The sequence below is a fragment of the Pygocentrus nattereri genome, chromosome 23 (assembly GCF_015220715.1).
Source record: "Pygocentrus nattereri isolate fPygNat1 chromosome 23, fPygNat1.pri, whole genome shotgun sequence".
Classification (NCBI taxonomy): domain Eukaryota; kingdom Metazoa; phylum Chordata; class Actinopteri; order Characiformes; family Serrasalmidae; genus Pygocentrus; species Pygocentrus nattereri.
The window spans coordinates 1,098,788-1,125,000 of NC_051233.1; the positions used below are offsets into that span (position 1 = coordinate 1,098,788).

General features: G+C 44.4%; 3 protein-coding genes across 7 annotated transcripts in view; 2 read left to right on the forward strand and 1 right to left on the reverse strand.

Moving 5' to 3' along the window:
• Positions 1 to 635: 635 nt before the first annotated feature.
• On the forward strand, positions 636 to 9,814 carry si:ch211-114c12.2 (uncharacterized protein LOC336578 homolog). 3 transcript variants are annotated; one of them, XM_017683826.2, is made up of 10 exons: positions 636 to 901; positions 2,230 to 2,302; positions 2,409 to 3,080; positions 3,528 to 4,154; positions 6,166 to 6,296; positions 6,850 to 6,943; positions 7,046 to 7,091; positions 7,193 to 7,267; positions 8,167 to 8,325; positions 9,219 to 9,814. In XM_017683826.2, the coding sequence occupies exons 2-9, from the start codon at positions 2,262 to 2,264 to the stop codon at positions 8,311 to 8,313; spliced, it is 1,833 nt and encodes a 610-aa protein (XP_017539315.1). In that variant the 5' UTR covers positions 636 to 901; positions 2,230 to 2,261; the 3' UTR covers positions 8,314 to 8,325; positions 9,219 to 9,814. The 3 variants fall into 3 exon arrangements, with proteins under 3 accessions (XP_017539315.1, XP_017539316.1, XP_017539314.1); XM_017683827.2 differs by having other exon boundaries at positions 2,247 to 2,302; XM_017683825.2 differs by having other exon boundaries at positions 637 to 901; positions 2,243 to 2,302.
• An 89-nt stretch (positions 9,815 to 9,903) lies between these two features.
• On the reverse strand, positions 9,904 to 18,926 carry mrps31 (mitochondrial ribosomal protein S31). Of its 2 annotated transcripts, none has more exons than XM_037533138.1 (8): positions 18,759 to 18,926; positions 17,466 to 17,904; positions 15,628 to 15,806; positions 14,778 to 14,930; positions 13,589 to 13,735; positions 12,737 to 12,810; positions 11,856 to 11,999; positions 9,904 to 10,337 (listed from the first exon to the last, which is right to left on the reverse strand). In XM_037533138.1, exons 1-8 carry the CDS (start codon positions 18,872 to 18,874, stop codon positions 10,108 to 10,110), a joined length of 1,482 nt encoding a protein of 493 aa, XP_037389035.1. In that variant the 5' UTR covers positions 18,875 to 18,926; the 3' UTR covers positions 9,904 to 10,107. The 2 variants fall into 2 exon arrangements, with proteins under 2 accessions (XP_037389035.1, XP_037389034.1); XM_037533137.1 differs by having other exon boundaries at positions 15,628 to 15,809.
• A 1,876-nt stretch (positions 18,927 to 20,802) lies between these two features.
• The window catches only part of slc25a15b (solute carrier family 25 member 15b), a 14,751-nt gene continuing 9,340 nt past the window's right edge, over positions 20,803 to 26,213 (forward strand). Inside the window, exons 1-2 of one of the 2 annotated variants that reach the window (XM_037533142.1) lie at positions 20,803 to 20,888; positions 22,270 to 22,404. In XM_037533142.1, the coding sequence (XP_037389039.1) occupies positions 22,350 to 22,404 (55 nt within the window). In that variant the 5' untranslated portion in view covers positions 20,803 to 20,888; positions 22,270 to 22,349. Of the gene's footprint in view, positions 20,889 to 22,259; positions 22,405 to 26,213 lie in introns of both variants that reach the window. The other variant, XM_037533143.1, reaches the window with a different exon arrangement.

Below are 26,213 nucleotides of genomic sequence, written 5' to 3' on the forward strand. Positions count from 1 at the left end.
GTGTGTAAAAAGTGATTTCAGAGCCACTCGGTTCTCCCTGATGGAAACTGTTTACCTTCAGTGTTTTGTGCTTCTGATCATTTTAATAGACATCAGCGTCACTAATTAATGACGTTCTATTAAAAGACTGGTTTACCAAGAGAGACGCTGGAGGACTTTCACCTGAAATGAGTTCATGAAGCCAGTCTGGTTATAAAAATGATAACAGGACATCAGAGCCAGAATTACTCTTTTAGTACTTTTACTTTATACTTAAGTACATTTGAAGGGAAATACTTTAGTAATTTTACTCAAGTGGAGGTCTAAAGGAGGAACTTCTACTTTTACTGGAGGAATATTTTACCTTGGGGGTCTCGACTGTAACTCAAGAGACCAGGGCGAGATAAGACAGGAATGACTGTGACCAACAGGCCGCTGCTAATCAATCACAACCGCTTCAGAAGTTTATTTAAAGTCTTCTCGCTGAGTGACAGAGGACAGCAGCTGAAGGCTTAGCTGCCCGGCCGCTCCTCCCACCTTTCACGCCGCTCTGGGATCAGCCTGCGCCGCCCTGACGCGCGTTTATCCCGCTTTCCTTCCTTCCCAGAAACTGATCTGCGATCAGCTTTAACCACGCCCCCTTCCCTCCAAGCCTCTTCCCCGTATGCAGCCTGTGGTCGGGACCGTATAGCCTAGCTTAGCTCGCTAATATTGCTGCATCGTATCAAGTGGAAGAAGGCGCAGTAGTCGATTACTCCGGTTAATATTCGCTAAATTCACAAATAATATCTGGATAATCTCAGTTTTAGTCTGTTTATCCGACTACCGACGCGAGGATCGTCGAGCATTCGTGGATTACTGGTTGTAAGACGCTGCTACCGCGTTAGCTACTGGCTAACAGTATTTCTGAGGAGAAATTTGGGTAAGCGTTTTATTTAACGTCGATCCTTTGCGCTGGGATGATTATTATGATGTCTTTCGAGTTAAATATATGTTTTGTGGTGTGTTTATGTCGATAATTCTTAAGACTTTCGGTTTTCAAGCTGGCTAGCTCGCTTAGTACGTGAAACTCACTGGCTTCATAGTCGAATGTTCCGTTCCACCTTAAATGCTGCAACTGGTACGTGCAGTGGCCTCAGGCGACGCAGTGCAACTGCTGCGGCATTTAAGGTGGAACGGAACATTTGAAAACTGATAAGCTAGGCCAGATAGCTGGCCTGGTTTCGGTTGTAACGTTTCAGGTGACCTTGTTTTTCCCCGTCCAGCTCGACGACAGTGAAAAATAAATGATGTTAGTTTCCTGTAAATCTGTTTTTGCGGCAGATTTTAGTCACGGATGTTGTTTTATGCGTTGATTTGTCTGATATTAAAACTGTGGCCTTGCTTTATGCTGAGTAGGTTTATCCTAGAAGAGCTTCAGGCGAGCAATGTGCTTGTTTACTAACTTATCAGTCAGATATTTCTGTCTACAGGTAGCTCGACAGCGTCTTATTTTGCTGGAAAAATGGGGAATATTTTAATTTTCACATTTTTGGATCCACTACCTCTTACCTGGAGCACTGCGCCATTGTCTTGTTTTCATGTTTCCCAAACGGGAGGACTTGATCAAAAGGGGAATTCCACCGAGTAAAATTCCTTCACAGGAGTTTTAGATGTAGCCTAATCAGAGGGATTCACAGGGTTTGGTGTGAACTGGTGCAGACGTCTTTACAGTGGTGGTGATGGGAACCAGACGTCGCCATGACTATAACACAGATATAGACATTTTATTTACCATCCAGAACCACCAGAGAAGCTACACGAGTCTTCTGAGCTTATATGGAATGTTGATGATGGAAAACAGTGGAAAATCTGGAATAATGAGTTTTCTTTGGGGACTATTTTGCCGCACAGCGCCCTGCATGTCCCCCTCCACCATGAATGGAGTTGAAGTTCTCTAAACTCTCATAAAACAGCGTCTCAGTCATCAGGCAGTGAATTCAGAACCAGTTCATTTAGGAACTTTCTGTGAAGAGTGTTTAGAGGGGGACGTTTCTTTCAATTTGATGTTAAATGGATGGACTGAAGTGAACTAAACATGATTTTTGACATCCTGTTCTTTTAATTTCATATTCTTTGCCATATGCTGTTGTATTTATACTGTGTTGTGTTTTGCACGGTTTTATTTACACACATTTTGAAACATTGAGGTGCATTTTTATTTATAAAGTGCTCTATATAAATTTATTAGTGTTATTATTTTCACCTTAGTGTTTTTCTTCAGGTAGGTAAGTGCCCTGAAGATGGTGAGACCTCACTCAGGCTCTCCACGCTCCAAACCGAGGTTAGTCTTTTGTCCGTTCCTGAACTGTGCTTCATCTAAGTTCAGTGCCTTACTGTTAATCAGCAGCATGAATGTCTTTACCACTGCTTTCTTTTTTGCTTTTCAGGCCCTTCTCTGATGGCTACCGCAACGACCACCATGGCGATCGGTTCGGCCCCGTTTCTCGGAGTCAGAGGGGATTTCGAGGCCCCTCAGGTAAGGCCCCTCCCAGCTGGAGAGAGAACAGTGGAGGACCTCACCCCTACAACAAGAGACCACCTCTAATGGGAATGCCCAGGGAGAGGCCACATGGACATTGGACGTCACAGAACCAGAATAGCTTCAGATCGTTCCCACAGGATTCACAGCGAGGCCGAAGGAGGCCTTCCCCACCCCGTTCAAACCGCCCCCCACCTGTCCAACACAGAATGTCGCCTCACGTTCCCTCACATGGACCCCCAGGCCATCACAGGCCTCCTCTCTTCCATGGGAACCAATCTGGTCATGTTTCTCCTTCCCCCCGTCATTTTCAAGGCCCTCCAGACCGGCGGGGCCCATCTCCCCATGGTAACTATAGACCCCCTCCACGACACAGAAGTCCTGCCCATGAGCAGGAGAGGAGCTGGGGCCCCGAGAGGCAGCCGAGCCTCAGGGAGAGGCCCTACAGCCGGCCAGCTCGCGGAGGGCATCGCTGGAATGGCCCAGGGGGGTTCCATCACCCTAATGGGGAAGCTAGGTTTTCTGGTTCTCCCCAGAGGAAGCCCAGGGAGTTTCATGAGAGGAGCTCATATCCAGAGAGGTACAGGAATGAAGCCGTACAGGCCGGGTGAATTGAATGGTAGAGATACAAGGGGCAATGTGAATGTGCAGAATTTTAGAATCAAAAGTCAACAACACAGGGAGATAAGTTAACCTCAACACTACTACTCACCCACCTTTACCTCGTGTGTTTCACTGAGGGTAAAGATTGCAGCAGGATCTAAATTGTTAAGCTCAACTCATTGTAAAAGTCCTTTTAAAGTCAACCATTCAATGTGGAGGGAATGTTATGTACGCCATTGAAGCATTTTATGAGAGAGTTATACTGGGCCCAGAAGTGTTATGGCATTCAGCAGGGTTGGGGCTGGATGTAGCATAATAAAAGTTAAAACACCCCATAAAGTCAAGTCAGTTTCCTACCCTGCTAAGGCAACAGGAAGCTGGCATTATAACCCACATGTTTGTATTGTTTGTGATGGGTATGCAGGTGGTCTGCAGAGAGAGATCCGCGGAAGCAGCATGGAGAATTTGGAAGGGAGCGACGCAGTGAAAGGCCTGGGCACCATGCCCTAGAATGGGCACACCGGGATGGGGGCAACCCACACCCTCACCTCCCTTCCAGATTGCCCTCATGGAAAGCAGGCCCACAGTCTTCCTCTGATTCGTCTTCCAGGTTCCCTCCTCCACGGCCTCAGGAGAGGCCCACATTGCGTCCGTTGAAGAGGCTTGCAAGGCCTCCTTCGTCCACAGGCTTGGAGCACGGACCACCCAAGCGATTCCGCAGGGAGCTTTCAGTTCGACCGCCGCCCCCGAAGGGTTTTGGAGGCCGTGGCCTGTCCCTCAAGGACAAAGCCCGGCTCTTGAAGGGGCGCAAGTTCAGGGCTGAATCTGTGGCACGCTTCAAAATGCCCCCACCGACAACCAGGCTTTCGGACAGGGAACAGAAAACGTCAAAAGATGAAGACTCTGGAGCTCCACCTCGCTCCAAAGTCCTGCTGAAGAAAAGTGTGAAGAGACCAAGAAAGTCACCCACCAACTCAGACTCCAAATCAGCTGATCCTGAAAGGGACTCGGAGTCACAGGTGGAATCCCGCCGCTCTGTGAGAGCACACAGGTACGGTATCACCCCTCATACTGTGGCAGTGGGCGCGTGATGTTTAGAAGGTCAAGCTTCCTGTTTGTCAGTGGCACTGCTTTCACCAAAGGGCGCCACCCCCCTGTTCTCATGAGAAAAAGAGAGAAAAATAAAGGCTATTTTACTTCTCATCAGAATCATCTCTAAGATATGTAACCCCTTTGTCCTTGCCCAGAATATCTCCTGTCCTTAACGAGGTTAACGCAGGGAAATCTAATGGGATTGCCTGGGGGATACTGACAATTCCCAGAAGTATGGTCTTATTCATGCCACTTCAAAAACAAAAAACCCTCAGTCTGAAAAGGTATCTCATGATGTTTACATCAATTGGTGTCATACCCAGAGCCAAGGTCACCTGTGAGAGAAGTGTAGCTCTTTTAAGGAGCTACTTTAGAAGCCTCAGTCTGCCAGTTTGTGCTGAAAGAAGGCCTCTCCCACATTGTCAACAGAGTTTGAACTTCGTTCCTTTCATCTGAATGGTAGATCAGATTAGGTGGTTATGCAACAGCAACCCAGTATGCCAACCAAGTTCAGTCCAAGAATTGCCCTGGGGATAAAAACTGTCTTGGAAAGTAGAGGTCTGAGGATGCCGTTGGAATGCCAGCTGTTCAGTTGACGAAAGTTACCAAGGAGCACTTGAACAGTTCCTCTTAAGAGAGATCCCTGTTTGAATCCCTGCACTTTTCAGATGGAAGGCTTGGCAAATGAAGTTCTTTGGAAGGAAATGGTAAGAGCAGTACCTGCTAACCAGACCAGTGGGTGACTGTAGGTTACTTGAAGATCTTTTTAATGCCATGCAAGACCAGAAAGTCAAGGCGGGATGCCCAGAGGAGGAGGAGAATATTAGTACTTGGATAATGTCTGTGCCAAAGGCAACATGTGTTCAATCAAGACAACCCTGATGCCATTTAAGCTCTTCTCCACATCTGTCAGCGCTGTATAAAACCCGTATAACCTAACCTTCCATGTGATTAGAAGGGACCAGAGTGGAGTTGAGGATTGACTTGCTGGATGTTATATACAGTTGTTCATGGCACTGGCACTGATTGTCCATAAGCAAGTCTGCTGCTAAATTTTGTTGAACATCCAGTTCTTTGAAATCACTGAAGCTGATGAGGAAACATGTTCAGATGGTTTTGGAAGGCTTGAACTTGTTGACCACCTCTGAAGAAATGTGCAAAACCCTTTAGCCCTACTGAAGTCATCTTTTCCTCACCATCAAAAAACATTGACAAGTTTCTTCAACTTGAAACAACTGAGCAACTGTCTTGAATAGCATCATGTGAAATTTTACCAGATTTGAAAAGCTCCTCGCCTTAGTACCTCCAGGACATCCCCAGATGGTCCAGATGCCTTCAAGCTAAAGAGTGACCCTTTGGAATGAATATATATGTATATATATCATAAAAGTTGGAAACACCTTATTGACAGGATGGGACACACTTGGGATCAAGTACCTTTGCAATTCCCAATCAAGAGGATGGAATGAGGGGGGAAAGGAAATGGATGGAAAGTCCGGAGAAGATGGATGAAGATTATTAGGAGCAAAAACGAATGTCTGTCAGATCCAGGCCTGTTCCTCGGTCTTCTCATTCAATTCACCCCATTCAGTTACTCGCATTAGATCAAGGAAAACCGTTAAGAGCCAGAGTGAATCAGAGAAAACTAATCTGCCAGTTCAAACTGAAGCATGGAGATGATGGGCTTGTTTTGCTGTAAGTACCCATAGCAGTGATCCATCTTTAGTTATTTGCTGCCTTTTTACAGTAACATTTGGTTTTGGAGGACTGTTTGTGATTTTGAGTATTTTTGTTTGAATGAGCATTGCTCTCTTGCACCTCAGTTCACAAGGAAGGTATTCTTGTGTCTTAATTTAAAGTTTTGCATGTGCACTGTCCTCTGTCTGCTTTTGTAATGACAAGTGTGTATTCATTTTTGATCATCCACATCCATTGTGACAGTTTAACTTTTATCTTGCCCGTTCTTTTAGCTCTTCACCTCTAGACAGACAGCTCACTCGTGACCTTGTTGTGGTTTCCCATTGGGAGGCTGGAACTAGACCAAGTTCTAGTCCTAAGGGCAGCTCTCCCTGGAAGAACAGGCCAGCCAAGAATAAGTCAGGTAATGCCTCTTGTGACAGTCACCACTTCTTTGTAGGAATTGGATAAAAGTGATTCCGTCCTAAAGCAAATTATTTTGCACGTTGTGATTCTTTTTGTTTCTCTGCTAGTGTTAAGTGTTAAGTATGTAGCATTACAACCACTTTGTGTTTAACTTAGCTGGACAATCCAGTCTTGATGGAACAACTTTGGCCAAGTACCTTTTGCATCTCTGAATAGGCGCTTCTACGCTAGATAACGTCACTATATTCCCATCATTCAGGTTACAGTTTTCAGGCAAACATTTAGCTTCAAGTTGCATCATCTGCGGTTGCCAATATTGGTAATCTGGCTTACTTACTGGCAACATCTAACAAAAAACATATCTTTAGTCATCTCCGTTTTGAATATTTAACGTTTGGTAGATGGAGACGATCGGAACCCGCTTCAAGAAACTGTCGGTCAAATCCAAAGCAAAAAATTTCAAACAATACGCCAAGACTGGACTCTGTTTATAGCTAGATTTTGTTTAATTATCCAAACATTTTAATCAGCACATTTTGACATTTTCTCAGACACACCAAGCTCTCGTGGGAGTCTGACACTGAGTGAGCGCTTTGGCAAACTGCATAGCCCTGGATGTTCTCCACGTGACCAGAAAGAACGGCGGTAAATAATCGTTTATTCATTTATTTTATTTTTGCATTGTGTGTCTGAAACATGGACATTTTGTGCAGAACTCCATGCTTACTGCTGTGTATTTTATTGTAGGCCAGTAGATCCTGGGAAGCCTTTCAGGAAGCCAGGTCCTTTTCAGGTAAACACCGAACATTACTCCCAAATTATTATAGCTGTGACCACTTTAATTCCAACCTAATTGCACGTCAGTCTTAATGATAACTTTATATTTTTGAATAGAAACCTGGCTTTCGCCCAAACCTTGGTTTTAAGAAGGGGCCTTGTCCTGATGGAGTTTTCAGGAGACCTTTAATGGTGAGTGTTACAGGTATTTTCCCAGAAACCTGATCAGTTGTAGGAAACTCGAGTAGTTTCTTGGGTAGCAGAAGAAGGACTTGTCTTCAGGTCACTTGGAATGTAAGCAATAGTGGTTGCACAACTTCAGGTCTGACATGCTCTGAAGTCAACATTTATGTGATAAAAATTTGACGTCGAGTTGATGTAGCGTAATTGCAGAAAATGTCATGAGTAAAAATCGCAGGAGAAGGGAATGCTTTGCAGCAAGTGACTTTTTAAAAATTCATGATGACGCCAGACTCCACAGGTCAGTGAAGCATGACGTGTCCTTTCCAGTGAGCACTGGATTGCATAGCCAGCCTCAAGGGAACCAGACACACAGACCCTGGAATCACCAGGCTCTTCGCCTGCTGTCTTCTCGGAGGCATCCGTGTTGTTAGTGTCATGATCACGGGATCAGCGACTCATAGACATCAAGGTTAAAGAATCACGGCAGAGCAGTAAAGTCGACAAGTGTGTGCAGCCACTCTAGGGTCTAGTCTGCAATGTTATGTCTTTCCATGGATCTACACCAAGAAAAATGAGGATACATGATTTTTTTTTTAAATACACAGTGGATAGCGTTGAAGGTTACGTTCCTCGGCATTCCTCGTCGTTCCTCGTCGTTTACTTTTCTCTCCAAACATCCTTGAAGTAAATAGGCTTCATTGTTTTTAAAACCCACTCATGCAGTTTTTATCCTCTGAAAACAGAAATTGCAAAGTGAAACAACAGCAACAGACGTTTTGATGACCATGTAGTAATTGATGTTGTATATCCAACTGGTCAGCCTGAGGTCACATCGCACCTAAGGTTCTACTGCTGTGTGAACATAGCTCGTGTTTCGTGGAATAATTTTGATGTCTCCTCTTCTCAAGGCCACTATTGTTCCACGTCCGCCCCTCCATCAGAAGCCTGTATTTAGGAAGAGCCAGAGCATCATGTCCAAATACAGAAACCTGCAGACACTCCGACACAAAGCACCACCCCATCAACGCCAGGCCACCAGCTACCGCCGCTGGTGAAGCTCCAGAAAGGTAAGTTGAACTGACCTGCTCAGAATTCCTGTTCTGTATCCAATATTAGTTGACTAATCACACTATACTGCCAACTTCAGTTCCTCTCTCTGTGACTCCTCACCATTCAGTTTTGATAGAGAAGTCTTCTTTTATGGTGTGAAACAGTAGAAGCCGTATCGCCCCCTACGCTTCCTGTAATGTATTACAGTCTGTCAGAGCGACTGTGTGGATCATATGAACATTATAGAGCTTTTTAAATGAAACAGTAGAAGCCGTATCGCCCCCTACGCTTCCTGTAGTGTATTACAGTCTGTCAGAGCGACTGTGTGGATCATATGAACATTATAGAGCTTTTTAAACAGAACAGTAGAAGCCGTATCGCCCCCTACGCTTCCTGTAGTGTATTACAGTCTGTCAGAGCGACTGTGTGGATCATATGAACATTATAGAGCTTTTTAAATGAAACAGTAGAAGCCGTATCGCCCCCTACGCTTCCTGTAGTGTATTACAGTCTGTCAGAGCGACTGTGTGGATCATATGAACATTATAGAGCTTTTTAAATGAAACAGTAGAAGCCGTATCGCCCCCTACGCTTCCTGTAGTGTATTACAGTCTGTCAGAGCGACTGTGTGGATCATATGAACATTATAGAGCTTTTTAAATGAAACAGTAGAAGCCGTATCGCCCCCTACGCTTCCTGTAGTGTATTACAGTCTGTCAGAGCGACTGTGTGGATCATATGAACATTATAGAGCTTTTTAAATGAAACAGTAGAAGCCGTATCGCCCCCTACAGTTTGTGAAATGTTGTGCAGTCTGTATTGTGAGCGCATTCTAGATATTTTATTTTCATAAAATATATTAGTGACCAGTCATTATTATGCAGGTAGGTAATGCTTTACATTTTTGCAGATCCCTGGCTATTTTCTGTGAAGGTGCTCTGTCCCGATGGATGAAGGACCTGCAGATGACATGGACACGTGTTTGTTGCCCTCTGGGCTGGGAAGCCCTCGCCTTTCCTGCTGTTTCTGTCCTTAAGGCAGTCCAGTGTGTGTGTGGTTCCTGGCTGCCTGGCTGTGTATAAAGCATTAAGGTTGCCAAAGTTTACTTTCTTTTTTTTATCATGTTTTTTGTTTGTTAATGGACTCATATGATCAGGGCCTGAAACATCAGCATACATCAGGCTGTGGTGTTGTCAAGAAATTTGTTGTGCAGACACTTTGGTTTGTTTTCTAAACTTGTCAGTTTGTAAGATAACATATCAGCCTTGCTGAGGTGTTCCAGCTCTGTAAGATAGCAGCCTTGTCAGGTGAGTTGAAGGGGGGTTGGGGGGCTCTGTTGCAGTATGGTTGAAGTTAATGTTTGAAACGGCAGATAAGTGTTTAGTGAGCTCCCCGAGTTAGTTATGCATAAATATATATAACTCTAAAGCTCTTTGTACAGACCTTCACATAATTATGTACATTGTTTATAGAGGTTTCCATTAAAGAACTGGAACTTTTGTGTAATCTTAGTGTCATCCCTCATTTTGTGAACCAAAGAAAATGCAGATATGCCTAAATTCAGTTTGACGCACTAAAAGTGACTAAAATCAGTCTTTTCTATTCCAATATTCCAATATTTATTGTTACAGGACAGACCAGCAAAACACTTTGGATTAAAGCACAACCAAAGGAAGCTCTGCGACAAAATGACATGATTCATGACAGTGAATGTTGAGCCCATACAGTGGATGTACTGAAAATCTTACACTCGACAAATAAATTACACGTATTTCTTGTTGCTGTGCAGAGTAAACGGCTCAGTATGTCTCGGCCTCGTTCAGAACGTCCTGCTTCTGCTGGAAATAATCTCTGAACCAGGCGATGTGCTCCAGCTTCTGTTTGACAGACAGGTGGGGGTTCTTGCCCAAGCCAGTGACCACCAGCTCCATGAAGTGTCTGATAGGGCCCTGCTGGGGGAAACCGTTCTCCAGGTGGCGCTCTAGGAACACGTGTTCATGGAACGGCACGCTGGTCTCTTCTTCCATGCCTGAGAACAAGAAGCATCCAAAGAGTCAAAGTCTTTGCATATAAACAAAGTACAAGGAGAAAATCTGTACAGTGAGAAGCTCGAGGCGAGGCAGTTTATTCAGAAAGTGACCCTGAAATCTAAACTGACCCTAATTAGGTTTGGCAGTTCACCTTACTGGTCATATTTATATCACTTTAGATAAACGTGACTTAATTCCTGGGGTCGGATTGATGAAGGCTTAAATGTGTGTTTATACACATTTTATATACACACACAAATTTTTATATATATATAATTTGTGTGTATATATGTATATAAAATGTGTGTATACACACACATACAGTATTTCCAAAACTACATGGACTTGAGTGAATCCCATTCTTAATCCATAGGGTTTAATATGATGTCGGCCCACCCTTTGCAGCTATAACAGCTTCATCTCTTCTGGGAAGGCTTTCCACAAGGGTTAGGAGTGTTTATGGGAATTTCTGACCGTTCTTCCAGAAGCCCATTTGTGAGGTCAGACGAGAAGGCCTGGCTCACAGTCTCCGCTCTAATTCATTCCAAAGGTGTTCTATGGGGTTGAGGTCAGGACTCTGTGCAGGCCAGTCAAGTTCTTCCACACCAAACTGGCTCATCCACGTCTTTATGGACCTGCTTTGGTCCCCAAACTTTTCCCACAAAGTTGGGAGCATGAAATTCTCTTGGTGCTGAAGCTTTAAGAGTTCCTTTCACTGGAACTAAGGGGCCGAGCCCAACTCCTGAAACACAACCCCACACCATGATCCCCCCTCCACCAAACTTTACACTCACAATGCAGTCAGACAAGTACCGTCTCCTGGCAACCGCCAAACCCAGACTCGTCCATCGGATTTCCAGACGGAGAAGCGTGATTGGTCACTCCAGAGAACTCATCTCCACTGCTCTAGAGTCCAGTGGCGGCGCTTTACTCCACTGCATTCCACGCTTTGCATTGCGCTTGGTGATGTAAGGCTTGGATGCAGCTGCTCGGCCATGGAAACCCATTCCATAAAGCTCTCTACGCTGTTCTTGAGCTGATCTGAAGGCCACATGAAGTTTGGAGGTCTGTAGTGATTGACTCTGCAGAAAGTCGGTGACCTTTGCTCACTATGCCCCTCAGCATCCGCTGACCGCTCTGTCATTTTACGTGGCCGACCACTTCGTGGCTGAGCTGCTGTCGTTCCCAATCACTTCCACTTTGTTATAATCCCACTGACAGTGGACTGTGGAATATTTAGTAGTGAGGAAATTTCACGACTGGACTTGCTGCACAGGTGGCGTCCGATCAAGGTACCACGCTGGAATTCACTGAGCTCCTGAGAGCGACCCATTCTTTCACTAATGTCTGTAGAAGCAGTCTGCAGGCCTAGGGGCTCGGCTTTATACACCTGTGGCAGTGGAAGTGACTGGAACACTTGAATTCAATGATTTGGATGGGGGAGTGGAGACTTTTGGGGGAAAGAATATTTATATATATATCTATATATCCTCAGCAGGGACAGACATCAAACTCACCTGCTTCATTGTTGATGGGATACTGCCACAGCTTTCCTTCTCTGGTCCACTGAATCATCTCCTCAAAGCCGTTCCGGGGCCGCTGGTTTACCACCTGGACGATCTGACTGGCCAGATCAGCGTCCCAAAGCGTGGGACCTGCGGCTGAAAGACGACGGGATGATTTATGTTAGGGCTGCAGAGGGAGTGTGTTTATATGCACTTAATCTGAGAACGGCAGAAAATCAGATTGGGTCAGTAACTGGTTCAGTGTGTTCTCAATGCTCTTGAGTAATCAGATAAAGGGAAACATGAATCAGACAGGAATCAGATTTCTGCTTTACAACTAAACAATAAACTCTAAATAAAAAATAAAATAAAGGAGTAAGAAGCATTTCAAGGTCCTGGAGTGGCCTAGCCAGTCTCCAGACCTGAACCCAATAGAAAATCTTTGGAGGGAGCTGAAACTCAATGTGAAAACCCGAAAGATCTGGAGAAGAATCCCTGCTGCTGTGTGCAAACTTGGTCAAGAACTACAGGAAACGTCTGACCTCTGTAACTGCAAACAAAGGTTTCTGTACCAAATATTAAGCTCTGTTTTTCTATTGTATCAAATATTTATATATTATATAAATAAAAACATGGACTGTGCAAAAGTTTTGGCACACCCAATGTGTGTTATAAGCTAAACTCAGCAAATAAACAAATTGTGCACTAAAATGTGCAGATGAACGCTGTATTTAAGTGTGCTCTCTGTACAGGATGTGAAGTGTCCAAATACTTTGTGGAGGTTCCTGTATGTCGGTAAAGTCAGTGCAGTACAATTTCTTTTAGGATTCATTTCATGACTGCAACATGCAATCTTAGAAAAAAAAATGCATATAAAACTCCAGTTTATTTACCCAGATCGGTGTCCGGCTCCTGTTCCGCACCAACAGGGAAGATGCTCAGCCTTTTAGTGAGGAAAGGATTCTTCCTGTCAATCAAAATCACCACAGAGTTCATTAAAGTCATCATCATCATCGTCAACCGCTCAGCTCAGTCCAGACGGGGTCGCAGTAGCAGCTGGGAGAGCAGAGAATCCCAGATGACCCTGTTCGCCCGCAACTTCCTCCGGCTCATTCCCAGGGACCCCAAGCCGCTCCCAGGCCAACTTGGAGATGTAATCCCTCCAGCGGGTCCTAGGACGACCCTGGGGCCTTATCCTGGTAGGCCGTGCCTGGAACACCCCCACCGGGAGGCGTCCAGGGGGCTCCCGGATCAGATGCCCGAACCACCTCAGCTGGCTCCTCTCAATGCGGAGGAGTAGCGGCTCTACAGGTGACCGAGCTCCTCACCCTATGAAATAGAATGTAGCGCCTCCCTGCGAGGAGGCTCGTTACCACAGCTCATGACCACAGGTGAGGGTCGGGATGTAGACCGACAGGTAAACCGAGAGCTTTGCCTTATGGCTCAGCTCCTCTTCACCACTACAGTCCGGTACAGTGACCGCATTACTGCTGCCACCTGTCCCAGCCTGCGGCCGATCTCACCATCCCTCTTCCCATCACTCGTCAACGAGACCCACAGATACTTAAACTCCTCCCCCTGGGGCAGGTCATCTCCCCTCACCTGGACTGGGCACGCCATCCTTTTCCAGGATATTATAGTTCAGATAATGAGATACTGAATAATAAGCGAAGTCCTTTTTCATTACGCTGCAAATAATCACCAAATTATTTCCTGAACTGTTTATTATTGTTGTTGTTGTTTACCTCCTGCGGACTCCGTCCAGCTCGCTGGTGATGCCGCGGTCGTGCGTGTATCCTCGTCCATCTTCATCAAAGCGAATCTGATTGGCCGGTCTGGCGTTCGGTCGGCCGTTCAGCCTCCTGCCCACCTTCATATCAGCAATTATGTTCCTGAGAAACAACAGTCCAATCTTAAAAAAGGCAGCTTACCAAGGGTTCTTTACTGAGGACAACGGCTGTATATAGAACAATTAACGCTCAATGAACCATCGGAATGGTTCTTCAGATTGACGGAGAATTGGCTGCACATAGTTCTACAAAGAACCTGTTAGAAAAGGGTTCTATATAGCACCAATAAGGGTCATCGTTACAATAGAAGAATGCTTTTTTATGCTATAAAGAACCCTATACAACACATTCAAGCATGCAAATGGTTCTTTGCGTGTTCATGGTCAAGTGTTTACTAAGGAACTTTTGAAGAACCATCTGTTTTTTTAATAGTGACCGAGCTGGACTGAGAGCTGGACTCTATGATCCTGATTTTAAGGCGCTGATGACTGATAATTAAACCAACTCAGAACTTTACAGAATGAAAAAAAATTTAAAGATTTCTGCATAATTAAACGGTTGAGATGTAAACAAAGTCACTCAGAGTGGCTTGATGTGAAGCTTACAACACAGATATAGACACTTTATTTACCATCCAGAACCACCAGAGAACCTACACGAGTCTTCTGAGCTTATATGGAATGTTGATGATGGAAAACAGTGGAAAATCTGGAATAATGAGTTTTCTTTGGGGACTATTTTGCCGCACAGCGCCCTGCATGTCTCCCTCCACCATGAATGGAGTTGAAGTTCTCTAAACTCTCATAAAACAGCGTCTCAGTCATCAGGCAGTGAATTCAGAACCAGTTCATGTAGGAACTTTCTGTAGGAGCTTTTAGAGGGACGTCTGGTTCCCATCACCACCACTGTGGACGGTTCTGACTCGGTGAGTTTATCTAGAACAGGGCGTTTCACACCAAACCGCTCTGATGAACTCACTTTATGTAATGTAAACATTATGGTTGGTTGTTCAAAATAGGATCAAAACATTGCATGTTGCTCTTTATAGAACATTTAAAGACACATTATCACAGAAGGCAGACTGGAGCCCCCTGGTGGCCAGTCCTGGTATTGTTATTTCAGTGTTTGTGCGAGCTGGACTCACCCGATGTCGTGCGTTTCTCCTTTTCTCTGCTCCTGTGAGACGGCTTCGTGTTTCCGAAGCTGCCGGAGGAGCTCGGATTTGGCCTGAGTGCTGTCCGGCAAAGTGGACGCAGCTGCGGAAGCAGCCTCAACGAGCTCTGGACTCAGAGTCTCACTGCAACACGAACATTTCAGACGTTAAAACGTTCTCCTCCAGTTGACGGACTTTCACCTGTTACAGCAAGCAGAACTAACGGGGCCACAGTAACGTAACTATAACACAATAACTTAAACAGCCCTGGCCTTTTGGACCAACTATGCTTTTACGTTTAAGGGCTCATACCACAAAATATCAACATTTCCTAGCTTTTTCTTTAACGACAGCACTTGGTGAGCTGGGTCGATTAGGTCAAATGTTTCAAAGTCTTTAAAAAGATGGTTCTTTACTAATGGGAAGGGTTCTATTTAGCATCATGAGTTCTACAGAGAACCATGTTCGAATGGTTCTCTGCATGGTGAAAGTGTTCTTCAGATGGATGGAGAACATGTTTCAAACCTTTTGAAAATAGCTCTATTTAGCGCCACAAAGAGTTCTTCTGTTGTAACAAGCCTGATATCGTAACAACAGAACCATTTTTGATATTACACAGAACCACATACAAGGCAATCTGAAGAACCATTTCAAAATGCAGTCTCACGACAGAACCGTTCCCTGAGAACCCTTGAAGTGTGTTTAAAATCCACATACGGACACTGGGTTGCAATAACGGGCCATTTTGAATTGATCATTGTTGTGACGTCACAACTAATAACACGTAGCAACGACCCACCTTGTGTAGAAGACGGGCTCTTTAAACAGTATAACGTCTCACCTCTGTGACGCCGCCTCGCTGGTGGCCTGCTGGAACATGCTGGTGGTGCTCTCCATCTCCCCAGGCCTGGGTGGAGCCTCCTGCCCACTCCGTTGGATCTTGGGGGCTTTGAGTTTGCGCTTGGTGGTCACCTCAACCTTCATGGCCCCCAGCAGCTCCAGGAGACCCTTCTTTCCCACCTTCTAGAAATGTAAACAATATACCATCATCACACTGTGTGGCTGAATCCTGACTGGCATGTCGAAGCAGAGCTAACGTATTATCTCAAGACTAGATCATCAGACCGGGGCTAACGTATTATCTCAAGACTAGATCATCAGCCCGAGGCTAACGTATTATCTCAAGACTAGATCATCAGACCGAGGCTAACGTATTATCTCAAGACTAGATCATCAGCCCGGGGCTAACGTATTATCTCAAGACTAGATCATCAGACCGGGGCTAACGTATTATCTCAAGACTAGATCATCAGCCCGAGGCTAACGTATTATCTCAAGACTAGATCATCAGCCCGAGGCTAACGTATTATCTCAAGACTAGATCATCAGACCGAGGCTAACGTATTATCTCAAGACTAGATCATCAGCCCGGGGCTAACGTATTATCTCAAGACTAGATTATCAGACCGAGGCTAACGTATTATCTCAAGACTAGATTATCAGACCGGGCCTAACGTATTATCTCAAGACTAGATTATCAGACCGAGGCTAACGTATTATCTCAAGACTAGATCATCAGACCGGGGCTAACGTATTATCTCAAGACTAGATCATCAGCCCGGGGCTAACGTATTATCTCAAGACTAGATTATCAGACCGAGGCTAACGTATTATCTCAAGACTAGATTATCAGACCGGGCCTAACGTATTATCTCAAGACTAGATCATCAGACCGAGGCCTAACGTATTATCTCAAGACTAGATCATCAGACCGAGGCTAACGTATTATCTCAAGACTAGATTATCAGACCGAGGCTAACGTATTATCTCAAGACTAGATCATCAGCCCGGGGCTAACGTATTATCTCAAGACTAGATTATCAGACCGAGGCTAACGTATTATCTCAAGACTAGATCATCAGACCGGGCCTAACGTATTATCTCAAGACTAGATCATCAGACCGGGGCTAGCGTATTATCTCAAGACTAGATCATCAGCCCGGGGCTAACGTATTATCTCAAGACTAGATCATCAGACCGAGGCTAACGTATTATCTCAAGACTAGATCATCAGCCCGGGGCTAACGTATTATCTCAAGACTAGATCATCAGCCCGGGGCTAACGTATTATCTCAAGACTAGATCATCAGACCGAGGCTAACGTATTATCTCAAGACTAGATCATCAGACCGAGGCTAACGTATTATCTCAAGACTAGATCATCAGACCGGGGCTAACGTATTATCTCAAGACTAGATCATCAGACCGGGGCTAGCGTATTATCTCAAGACTAGATCATCAGACCGGGGCTAACGTATTATCTCAAGACTAGATCATCAGACCGGGGCTAACGTATTATCTCAAGACTAGATCATCAGACCGGGGCTAACGTATTATCTCAAGACTAGATCATCAGACCGAGGCTAACGTATTATCTCAAGACTAGATTATCAGACCGGGCCTAACGTATTATCTCAAGACTAGATTATCAGACCGGGGCTGACGTATTATCTCAAGACTAGATCATCAGACCGGGGCTAGCGTATTATCTCAAGACTAGATCATCAGACCGGGGCTAACGTATTATCTCAAGACTAGATTATCAGACCGGGGCTGACGTATTATCTCAAGACTAGATTATCAGACCGGGGATTATCGTGGCAGCTCTGCCGTCTTCACCTCATTATCTTTAGCTTTCTCTGGTGATGCTGGGGTTGATTTCCGTTCTTCTGCTGACTCTGTGATCTTGTTCTCTTCTGTTTTAGCTCCGGCCCGACTCACGGCTTCAGAGTCAGAGTCAGAGTCAGAGTCAGAGTCAGAATCAGAGTCAGACTCAGATTCTGTTCTGAAGTCTGGACTCTGAGCTTTTGCTTTGACTGTGTTGTCAGTTTGTACAGCCGCCGTCTCTTGGAAAGATCTGTTTTCGATCTTGTCCTTCAGCTCCTTCTCCGTTTTAGACGCTGCACCTTCCCTCTTCTTGGGCTCTGTCTGCAGCTCCTCCGTCGTCTCTCCGCCGTTCTTTACCTCCTCTGCGACAGGCGCAGGTGCTCCTTCTTTCTTCTCACAGAGCTGGACCCCAGCGCTCCCGAACGCTCTCCGGCTCAGCTGGACCGCAGCCCTAGAGGACAAGTGAAGCACGGAACAACAGGTAAAAACGAAGGTCTTATTTTTCAGTGGCAGCATCAGCTTTCAGGAAAACGAGAAACTTTAAAGAGCCCATATCATGAAAAACTGAGTTTTCTGTCTTTAAAGTTTGACCTAGAACATAAATACTGTTTCAGTTCCAGTTCCCAGTCCACACAGTCCAAGCAGCCAAACCTGAAGAGTTCTGTGAGGTCACAAACACGAAACCAGCCTACAGCAGATTAGCCCCGCCCCACCAGGCTGAAGCCATGAGTACCTTCAGGCTGGACTGGTTTACAATAAGCCGCATTGCAGGGCAGCCAATCAGAACAGAGCCAATTTACATATATCAACAGCCTGTTTATGATAAAATGCTCAAGTCAGAACCGTTCACAGTGGTGGTGATGGGAACCAGACGTCCCCCTCTAAAAGCTCCTACAGAAAGTTCCTACATGAACTGGTTCTGAATTCACTGCCTGATGACTGAGACGCTGTTTTATGAGAGTTTAGAGAACTTCAACTCCATTCATGGTGGAGGGAGACATGCAGGGCGCTGTGCGGCAAAATAGTCCCCAAAGAAAACTCATTATTCCAGATTTTCCACTGTTTTGCATCATCAACATTCCATATAAGCTCAGAAGACTCGTGTAGGTTCTCTGGTGGTTCTGGATGGTAAATAAAGTGTCTATATCTGTGTTGTAGTCATGGCGACGCCTGGTTCCCATCACCTCCACTGTAAAGACGTCTGTTTACCTTTAATCTTTTCATTATGCACAAATTTTGGAAGTCGGTGGAGTTCCCCTTTAACCTCGCAGCCACGAAACAAAGCGCGGAAACGCGCCAACTCACCTGAAAACGGGAACACAGGCCAGGTGTGTCCATGCCGGGGGGCCGAGTCGGGGGTCCCGCGGGGGCTTTAATGCGCTTCTGCGCTGATAAACAGATAAAATCGCTCTTCTGTACATGACCGACCCCACGCAGCAGCGCTGCACCGACGCGGAAAACGTCCGGAGGGGACCGAACACACACTCAACAACGGTTCCGGCCTAAATGTGACGCATACGCAGGGGTTTCTGCGTCAAACATTTTTTTTATATTAAAAAAAACAAAGTTATTTAAAAATATTGAATTTAATCATATCATGACTCTTTTAAAATATTTATTTCCCCAGCACACTTTTACATTATTTCATCTCGATATATCAAATTACTTTTAATTTAATTAAAGCCGTTTTGAGCAAAAGTTCTTAAATTAAAGAAATAAAAATAAAATAAAACACCGTCCCGTCCCAGTTTGATGGAGAAACGGATGCAATCAGGCACCACATACGGCCTTTTTCCCACCTGTATTCCGAAAAGCCCCGCCCACAACACGCTACCGCTATCTGGGGCCGCGTTCCAAACAGTATATGTGCAGCCTTCGTAGTGCACTTAGGAGAGAAGACGCTCAGCATTTCGTTGAGTGGTTCTAGATCAAAACCAAATGTTCCCAGTTACGACATATATTAGCATATATGGATTTTCCTTATATACTTATATTAGTGACATATGAATATATATATATTTATGACATAAATGACAGCTTGTTTGAAACTGGCCTTTTATTTTCAAAAATGGGACGTATATTTCAGCCAAATACAACATGTCCTAACATATCAGTGTCACACATCTGTTTAAAACTTTATGATAGAATATATTATTTACATATGGATGGCATATATTGCTCACATTTGCCAGCTTCACGTTATATAACATAATCATAGCTAAATGCATGCCCAGTGTTAGCTACGCAATAAAGTCATTTCGAACGTGAATTCAGTGACAGTTTTGTTTCCTTTAAATAACATAACAGGGTAATAATTATAACTGCACTGAGATGTGTTCAATCATGTGGGCCATCAGACATGCACAACCCCAGCTCCAGTGAAGTTGGGACGTTGTGTAAAACATAAATATAAACATACGATGATCTGCAAATCCTTTCAACCTGTATTCAGTTGAATACACTGCAAAGACGAGATATTTAATGTTCAAACGGATAAACTTTATTGTTTTTAGCAAATATTCACTCATTTTGAATTTGACAGTAATTAGTTTCTGTACTTTAGTATTTTTGGTGTATCTGTACTGAAGTTTTTCCGTTCTGGGCGACTTTCTCCTTTCACTCCACTACATTTCAGAGTCTGAATTTACTGAAATGCTACTGGTTTTCTGGCCTTACAGTCCATAACACTTCCGTTTTCCCTGTGGAGGGTGTAGGGCATAGGCAGTGGTTGGTTAGTGTAGTGGGTAACACCTCTGCCTTCTACACTGTAGACTGGGGTTCAATCCCCACCTGGGCAAGCACCCTACACTATACCAATAAGAGTCCTTGGGCAAGACTCCTAACACCGCCTTCCCCTACCTGTGTAAAATGATCAAATTGTAAGTCGCTCTGGATAAGAGCGTCAGCCAAATGCCGTAAATGTAATGTAAATGGGTAGGGAGCAGAGCGTGGGGCATAGGGAGTAGGGAGCAGAGCGTAGGGCATAGGGAGTAGGGAGCAGAGCGTAGGGCATAGGGAGTAGGGAGCAGGCCGTAGGGCATAGGGAGTAGGGAGCAGGCCGTAGGGTATAGGGAGTAGGGAGCAGAGCGTAGGGCATAGGGAGTAGGGAGCAGGGCGTAGGGCATGGGGAGTAGGGAGCAGGGCGTAGGGCATGAGAGTGGTCGGTTCAAAAGGGAACTGTGCCGGAGGGGCGGGGCTTTAATGTTCTAGACCAGCGAAATGCTTGTAAATACAAAACCGTCCAATCGCAGCGCCCGAGGGGCGGGGCTTTAGCGTTCTAGACCGATGGAATACTTGTCAACGAAAACGGGCCAATCGTGGCGCCAGAGAGGCGGGGCCTGCCGGAATGCGGGTGGTAAAACCAGCGTGCTCCAGCAGAGAATCCACATCTAAATCGAAGAGCAGCGATGGGCGCCGGTCAGGATCAGCAGTGAGGTCAGTTTCCAGCTGAAGCCCTGATGTTTCTCTAAAGCGAGGAGCTGTTTAATACTCGCAGAATCGTCGGAGTCTGTTTGATTAGCGCCTCAATATCACTTTTTATGGCGTCTTCATGCCCTGCTGTGCTGTACTTAGCTCGGTAGCTAGCTGGGCTGAGCTGGGCTGAGCTGGGCTGAGCTGGGCTGAGCTGGGCTGAGCTGGGCTGAGCTGGGCTGAGCTGGGCTGAGCTGGGAGGTTCTGCTGGTTGTGTGGTTTATACTCAGTGATGTGTGTTTATCAGTGCTAGATAATTACAGCACGCACAGAGACGTGTCACTGAAGCTTTCTAAGGTGGCAGGACGGTGAAGTGAGAGCAGAGCTGGTCTTCAGCCCCATGCTGAGTGTCCTTGTGATGAACTTTACTTTCTTGCTCTGAACTTGGTCACTGGATTGAAGAAAGAGAGAGAAAGAGAAAACGAGAGAGTGAAAAATGGGAATCTGTGTCTCTCAGTGGTCACCAGCTTTCCTGTGGTCAGACTTTGAAACCGTAACAGATGGTGGTCTGTTGACAGTGCATTGCATCACATTCTCAAAAATAGATGGTTCTTCAAGGGTTCTTTAGTAAAGGCGGTGGTTCAATATAGACCCATGACACATAAGGAACCTTAAATGGTTCTTTGCATGGTGAAATAGTTCTTCAGATCGACGGAGAATGTGTTATGAGTGGTTCTATGTAGTAGTTTTTTGAAAAAAGTCAAAAAGATGGTTCTTCAGGGGTTCTTTAGTAAAGAAAATGGTTCTATGAAGATCCACAAGCACTAAAAGAACCTCTTGCATAATAGCATCATGAAATGGTTCTTCTGATTGATGGAAAATGTGCTATAGATGGTTCTGTGTAGGACCTTTTTGAATAAAGGTTCTGTGTAGCACCCAAAATGGTTCTTCTATTGTTGGGGTTGTCGAGCATGTAACAATAGAATAACCCTTTTCAGAAAGTTTCCATAGACAGACAGAACCATCTCCAGCACATTTTCTATCAGTCTGAAGAACCCTTTCATGATGCAAAGAATGCTTTGATCATACTTAGGGTTCTTTTAAATGTTCACGGTTCTACACAGAACCATTTTCTTTACCAAAGAACCCTTGAAAACCATTCTTTTTAGGAGTTTACTGTTACAAGCTTGACATCACATTTCCAAAAAGGTTCTACAGAGAAACCTATACAACACTCCATCAATCTGAAGAACTAAGCCACTGTGCAGAGAACCATTTGAGTGTTCATGGTTCTATACAGAACCTTTGTCTTTACTAAAGGACCTTTCTTTTGAAGGATGAAAATGTCAGAATATAATCAAACATAATAATCATGTTGATGCTTTTGTGTTTGAGTTTCTCTCAGATTCTCCATTGGACTGAGGTCCGATAAAGAGAAGCAGCCAGAGGGAAGAAGGGAAGAGGGAAATCCATACTCCCGTTGCCATGGCACCACACCCTGTGGTCCAGGCCATAATAGACCTGTCGGCCGGAGCCGTAGGTACGTCTGAAATTGGCAGAGGTCAACTGGACAGCATCTGTACAGTGTGATTCATGCTCAGCTCCAAACGCTGAAATATTGGCTGTGTCTCAAATTGAGTACTTCATTAGTGCACTAGACACTTCTAGGGCAAAGTCTTCACACTGGGAAAGGCAGCAGGATGTAGCCTACTTTTAATATTCAGATAATGTACTGAAACGGCCAGGTGGGGGCAGTACAGGTTTACCAAACACAGCTCCCTGTGTTTGAAGGCATTATTACGCGTGTCTTACGCATAAGTCTCCTGTTAACCTTCTTCAGTGAGTGTGTTTATACGCACTTAATGATCCGATAACTGCAGAATAATCAATGTGTTTACATTTACTTGAGTAATCAGATAACAGGGAAACTCCAGGTCTACACGAGTCAGACAGTAATCAGATTTCTGCTTTACAACCAGCCAATAAACTCACAGAAGTGACGTAAAACATAAACTTCAAACATCAAGAGCAGCTTTTTAAAAACTTTACCTGAAAATATGAACTTGCATCATCGAGAAGATGAAGAATATTTCAGTCTGTCATTTCGTCCAGCGTGTATTTGGCTTCAGTGTCACACAGCGCCGCAGTCGCCATGACTACAACACAGATATAGACACTTTATTTACCATCCAGAACCACCAGAGAACCTACACGAGTCTTCTGAGTTTATATGGAATGTTGATGATGGAAAATAGTGGAAAATCTGGAATAATGAGTTTCTTTGGGGACTATTTTGCCGCACAGCGCCCTGCATGTCTCCCTCCACCATGAATGGAGTTGAAGTTCTCTAAACTCTCATAAAACAGCGTCTCAGTCATCAGGCAGTGAATTCAGAACCAGCTCATGTAGGAACTTTCTGTAGGAGCTTTTAGAGGGACGTCTGGTTCCCATCACCACCACTGTGAGGAGCTTTTAGAGGGACGTCTGGTTCCCATCACCACCACTGTGAGGAGCTCTGACTCGATCAGTTTACCTAGAACAGAGTTTCACACCAAACCACCCTGAACGACTCTGTTTCCAGCTGAATTATGCAGGAATTCTAAAAAAGGGTGGAATTCCCCTCTAAGAACCGCAAGCTGCCGGCTCAATATTGTACTAAAAAAGTCTAATTTTGCACAGTAGATAAATAGTTTAGCTGAGTTTTCTGTAATGCGTCTCAAGTGAAGCTGTTCATTTTAAAGCTTTGGTAGTTTGTAAAGATATCGGATCGGAACCGGACGGTACTCAGTATTCAGCAGCGGTGTCAGGAAAGAAAACGAAGCATTGTGTCGTGTAGATTTCAGTATATAGTACATAGTATTGTCCCTGAGACTCAGCGCGAGCGTCAGCGGTGGAGTTTAATATGAACGGGCTGTTCCTGAATGATCCAACACGCTGAGTTTCAGCTCTGTTTGCACTGCCAAAGCTCAGTATTGTGTCCAGGCCTTATCTGACCGCTGGGCTTTTGTGAAGATGCTTACTCCTGCGGTTTCTGACCCCCCCCCACCCAACACACACCCACCCACACCCGGACACACTACACTGCTCTCTGACCTTTCACACCCCTTTACAGAGCACTCTCACACTGACCTGTGTGTCACAGTGACAAGTCTGACCTTTTCTGTCATGCACAACAGCACAGAGTGTGGAGAACCGTGGGTTTACAGTGCTTTAGTGTCATTAGTGGTGGTGCTAAGTCGTGCAGAACTCTTAGAAATCTAGAGTTACTAGTGTAGTTTTATGTGTTTGGATTTACACGACGTTATTTAATTACATCATTATGTGGTTACAAATGCTATTATTAGTGTAATAAACTGGTCCTAAATTAAATCGGATTGGCTGAGCCCCGTTGTAAAATACTCCATTACGCATTCTGTGATCGTATATACATACTGTATAAACGTACCCTACACAAGAACCCGGTTCTGTTTAAATCTGTTTAATTACCCTCTTGAAAATAATAATTCTCTAATGGGTTCTTCAGCTAAGAAAATGGATCCATGTTGAACCGTGGACACTCGGAGAACCCTTTTCATGATTAAAAGGGTTCTTCGTATCTTTAAAGTTTTCTTCAGATTGAAGGAGAATGTGTTGCGGTTCCATCGTTTATGATGTCAGGCTTGTAATAATAGAAGGACTCTTTTTGGTGCTATATGGAACCCTTTTCAGAAAGGTCCTATATAGAACCATCTACAGCCAGTTCGCCGTCAATCTGAAGAACCCTTTTTGTGAAGATTGTGACGGTCAGTCCTTAGTGATTTCCTGAGTGTCCATCGGTCAGTTTCACACAGAATGTAGACGGACACACGAATCCAGCAGCTCCACACGGTGAGAGGCAGATGACGTGTATCTCAGCCCCTCTTCACAGGCTCATAACTCCTAACTCCATAACGGTTTCTCATTAGGCTGAATGAATAACCGACTCTAAATGTAGGTATTGTGATATAAACCGAGTCCGTTCTACAGTTTCTCATTAGACTGAATGAATAACCGGCTCTAAATGTAGGTATTGTGATATAAACCGAGTCTGTTCTACAGTTTCTCATTAGGCTGAATGAATAACCGACTCTAAATGTAGGTATTGTGATATAAACCGAGTCCGTTCTACAGTTTCTCATTAGACTGAATGAATAACCGAATCTAAATGTAGGTATTGTGATATAAACCGAGTCCGTTCTACAGTTTCTCATTAGGCTGAATGAATAACCGACTCTAAATGTAGGTATTGTGATATAAACCGAGTCTGTTCTACAGTTTCTCATTAGACTGAATGAATAACCGACTCTAAATGTAGGTATTGTGATATAAACCGAGTCCGTTCTACAGTTTCTCATTAGACTGAATGAATAACCGACTCTAAATGTAGGTATTGTGATATAAACCGAGTCCGTTCTACAGTTTCTCATTAGGCTGAATGAATAACCGGCTCTAAATGTAGGTATTGTGATATAAACCGAGTCCGTTCTACAGTTTCTCATTAGACTGAATGAATAACCGACTCTAAATGTAGGTATTGTGATATAAACCGAGTCCGTTCTACAGTTTCTCATTAGGCTGAATGAATAACCGACTCTAAATGTAGGTATTGTGATATAAACCGAGTCCGTTCTACAGTTTCTCATTAGACTGAATGAATAACCGACTCTAAATGTAGGTATTGTGATATAAACCGAGTCCGTTCTACAGTTTCTCATTAGGCTGAATGAATAACCGACTCTAAATGTAGGTATTGTGATATAAACCGAGTCCGTTCTACAGTTTCTCATTAGGCTGAATGAATAACCGACTCTAAATGTAGGTATTGTGATATAAACCGAGTCCGTTCTACAGTTTCTCATTAGGCTGAATGAATAACCGACTCTAAATGTAGGTATTGTGATATAAACCGAGTCCGTTCTACAGTTTCTCATTAGGCTGAATGAATAACCGGCTCTAAATGTAGGTATTGTGATATAAACCGAGTCCGTTCTACAGTTTCTCATTAGGCTGAATGAATAACCGACTCTAAATGTAGGTATTGTGATATAAACCGAGTCCGTTCTACAGTTTCTCATTAGACTGAATTAATAACCGGCTCTAAATGTAGGTATTGTGATATAAACCGAGTCCGTTCTACAGTTTCTCATTAGACTGAATGAATAACCGACTCTAAATGTAGGTATTGTGATATAAACCGAGTCCGTTCTACAGTTTCTCATTAGACTGAATGAATAACCGACTCTAAATGTAGGTATTGTGATATAAACCGAGTCCGTTCTACAGTTTCTCATTAGACTGAATGAATAACCGGCTCTAAATGTAGGTATTGTG

Bases quoted from the DNA above. Each gene is read 5' to 3' on its own strand.
- si:ch211-114c12.2 (XM_017683826.2), top strand. From the start codon at position 2,262: ATGGTGAGACCTCACTCAGGCTCTCCACGCTCCAAACCGAG. The intron at 3,081-3,527 runs GTACAGGAATGA...ATGGGTATGCAG, and splicing joins AGGAGCTCATATCCAGAGAG to GTGGTCTGCAGAGAGAGATC. The intron at 4,155-6,165 runs GTACGGTATCAC...CCGTTCTTTTAG, and splicing joins CGCTCTGTGAGAGCACACAG to CTCTTCACCTCTAGACAGAC.
- mrps31 (XM_037533137.1), bottom strand. From the start codon at position 18,874: ATGTACAGAAGAGCGATTTTATCTGTTTATCAGCGCAGAAGCGCATTA. The intron at 13,736-14,777 runs GTGAGTCCAGCT...GTTGTTTCTCAG, and splicing joins GGAGAAACGCACGACATCGG to GAACATAATTGCTGATATGA. The intron at 12,811-13,588 runs GTAAACAACAAC...TTTGATTGACAG, and splicing joins CTGGACGGAGTCCGCAGGAG to GAAGAATCCTTTCCTCACTA.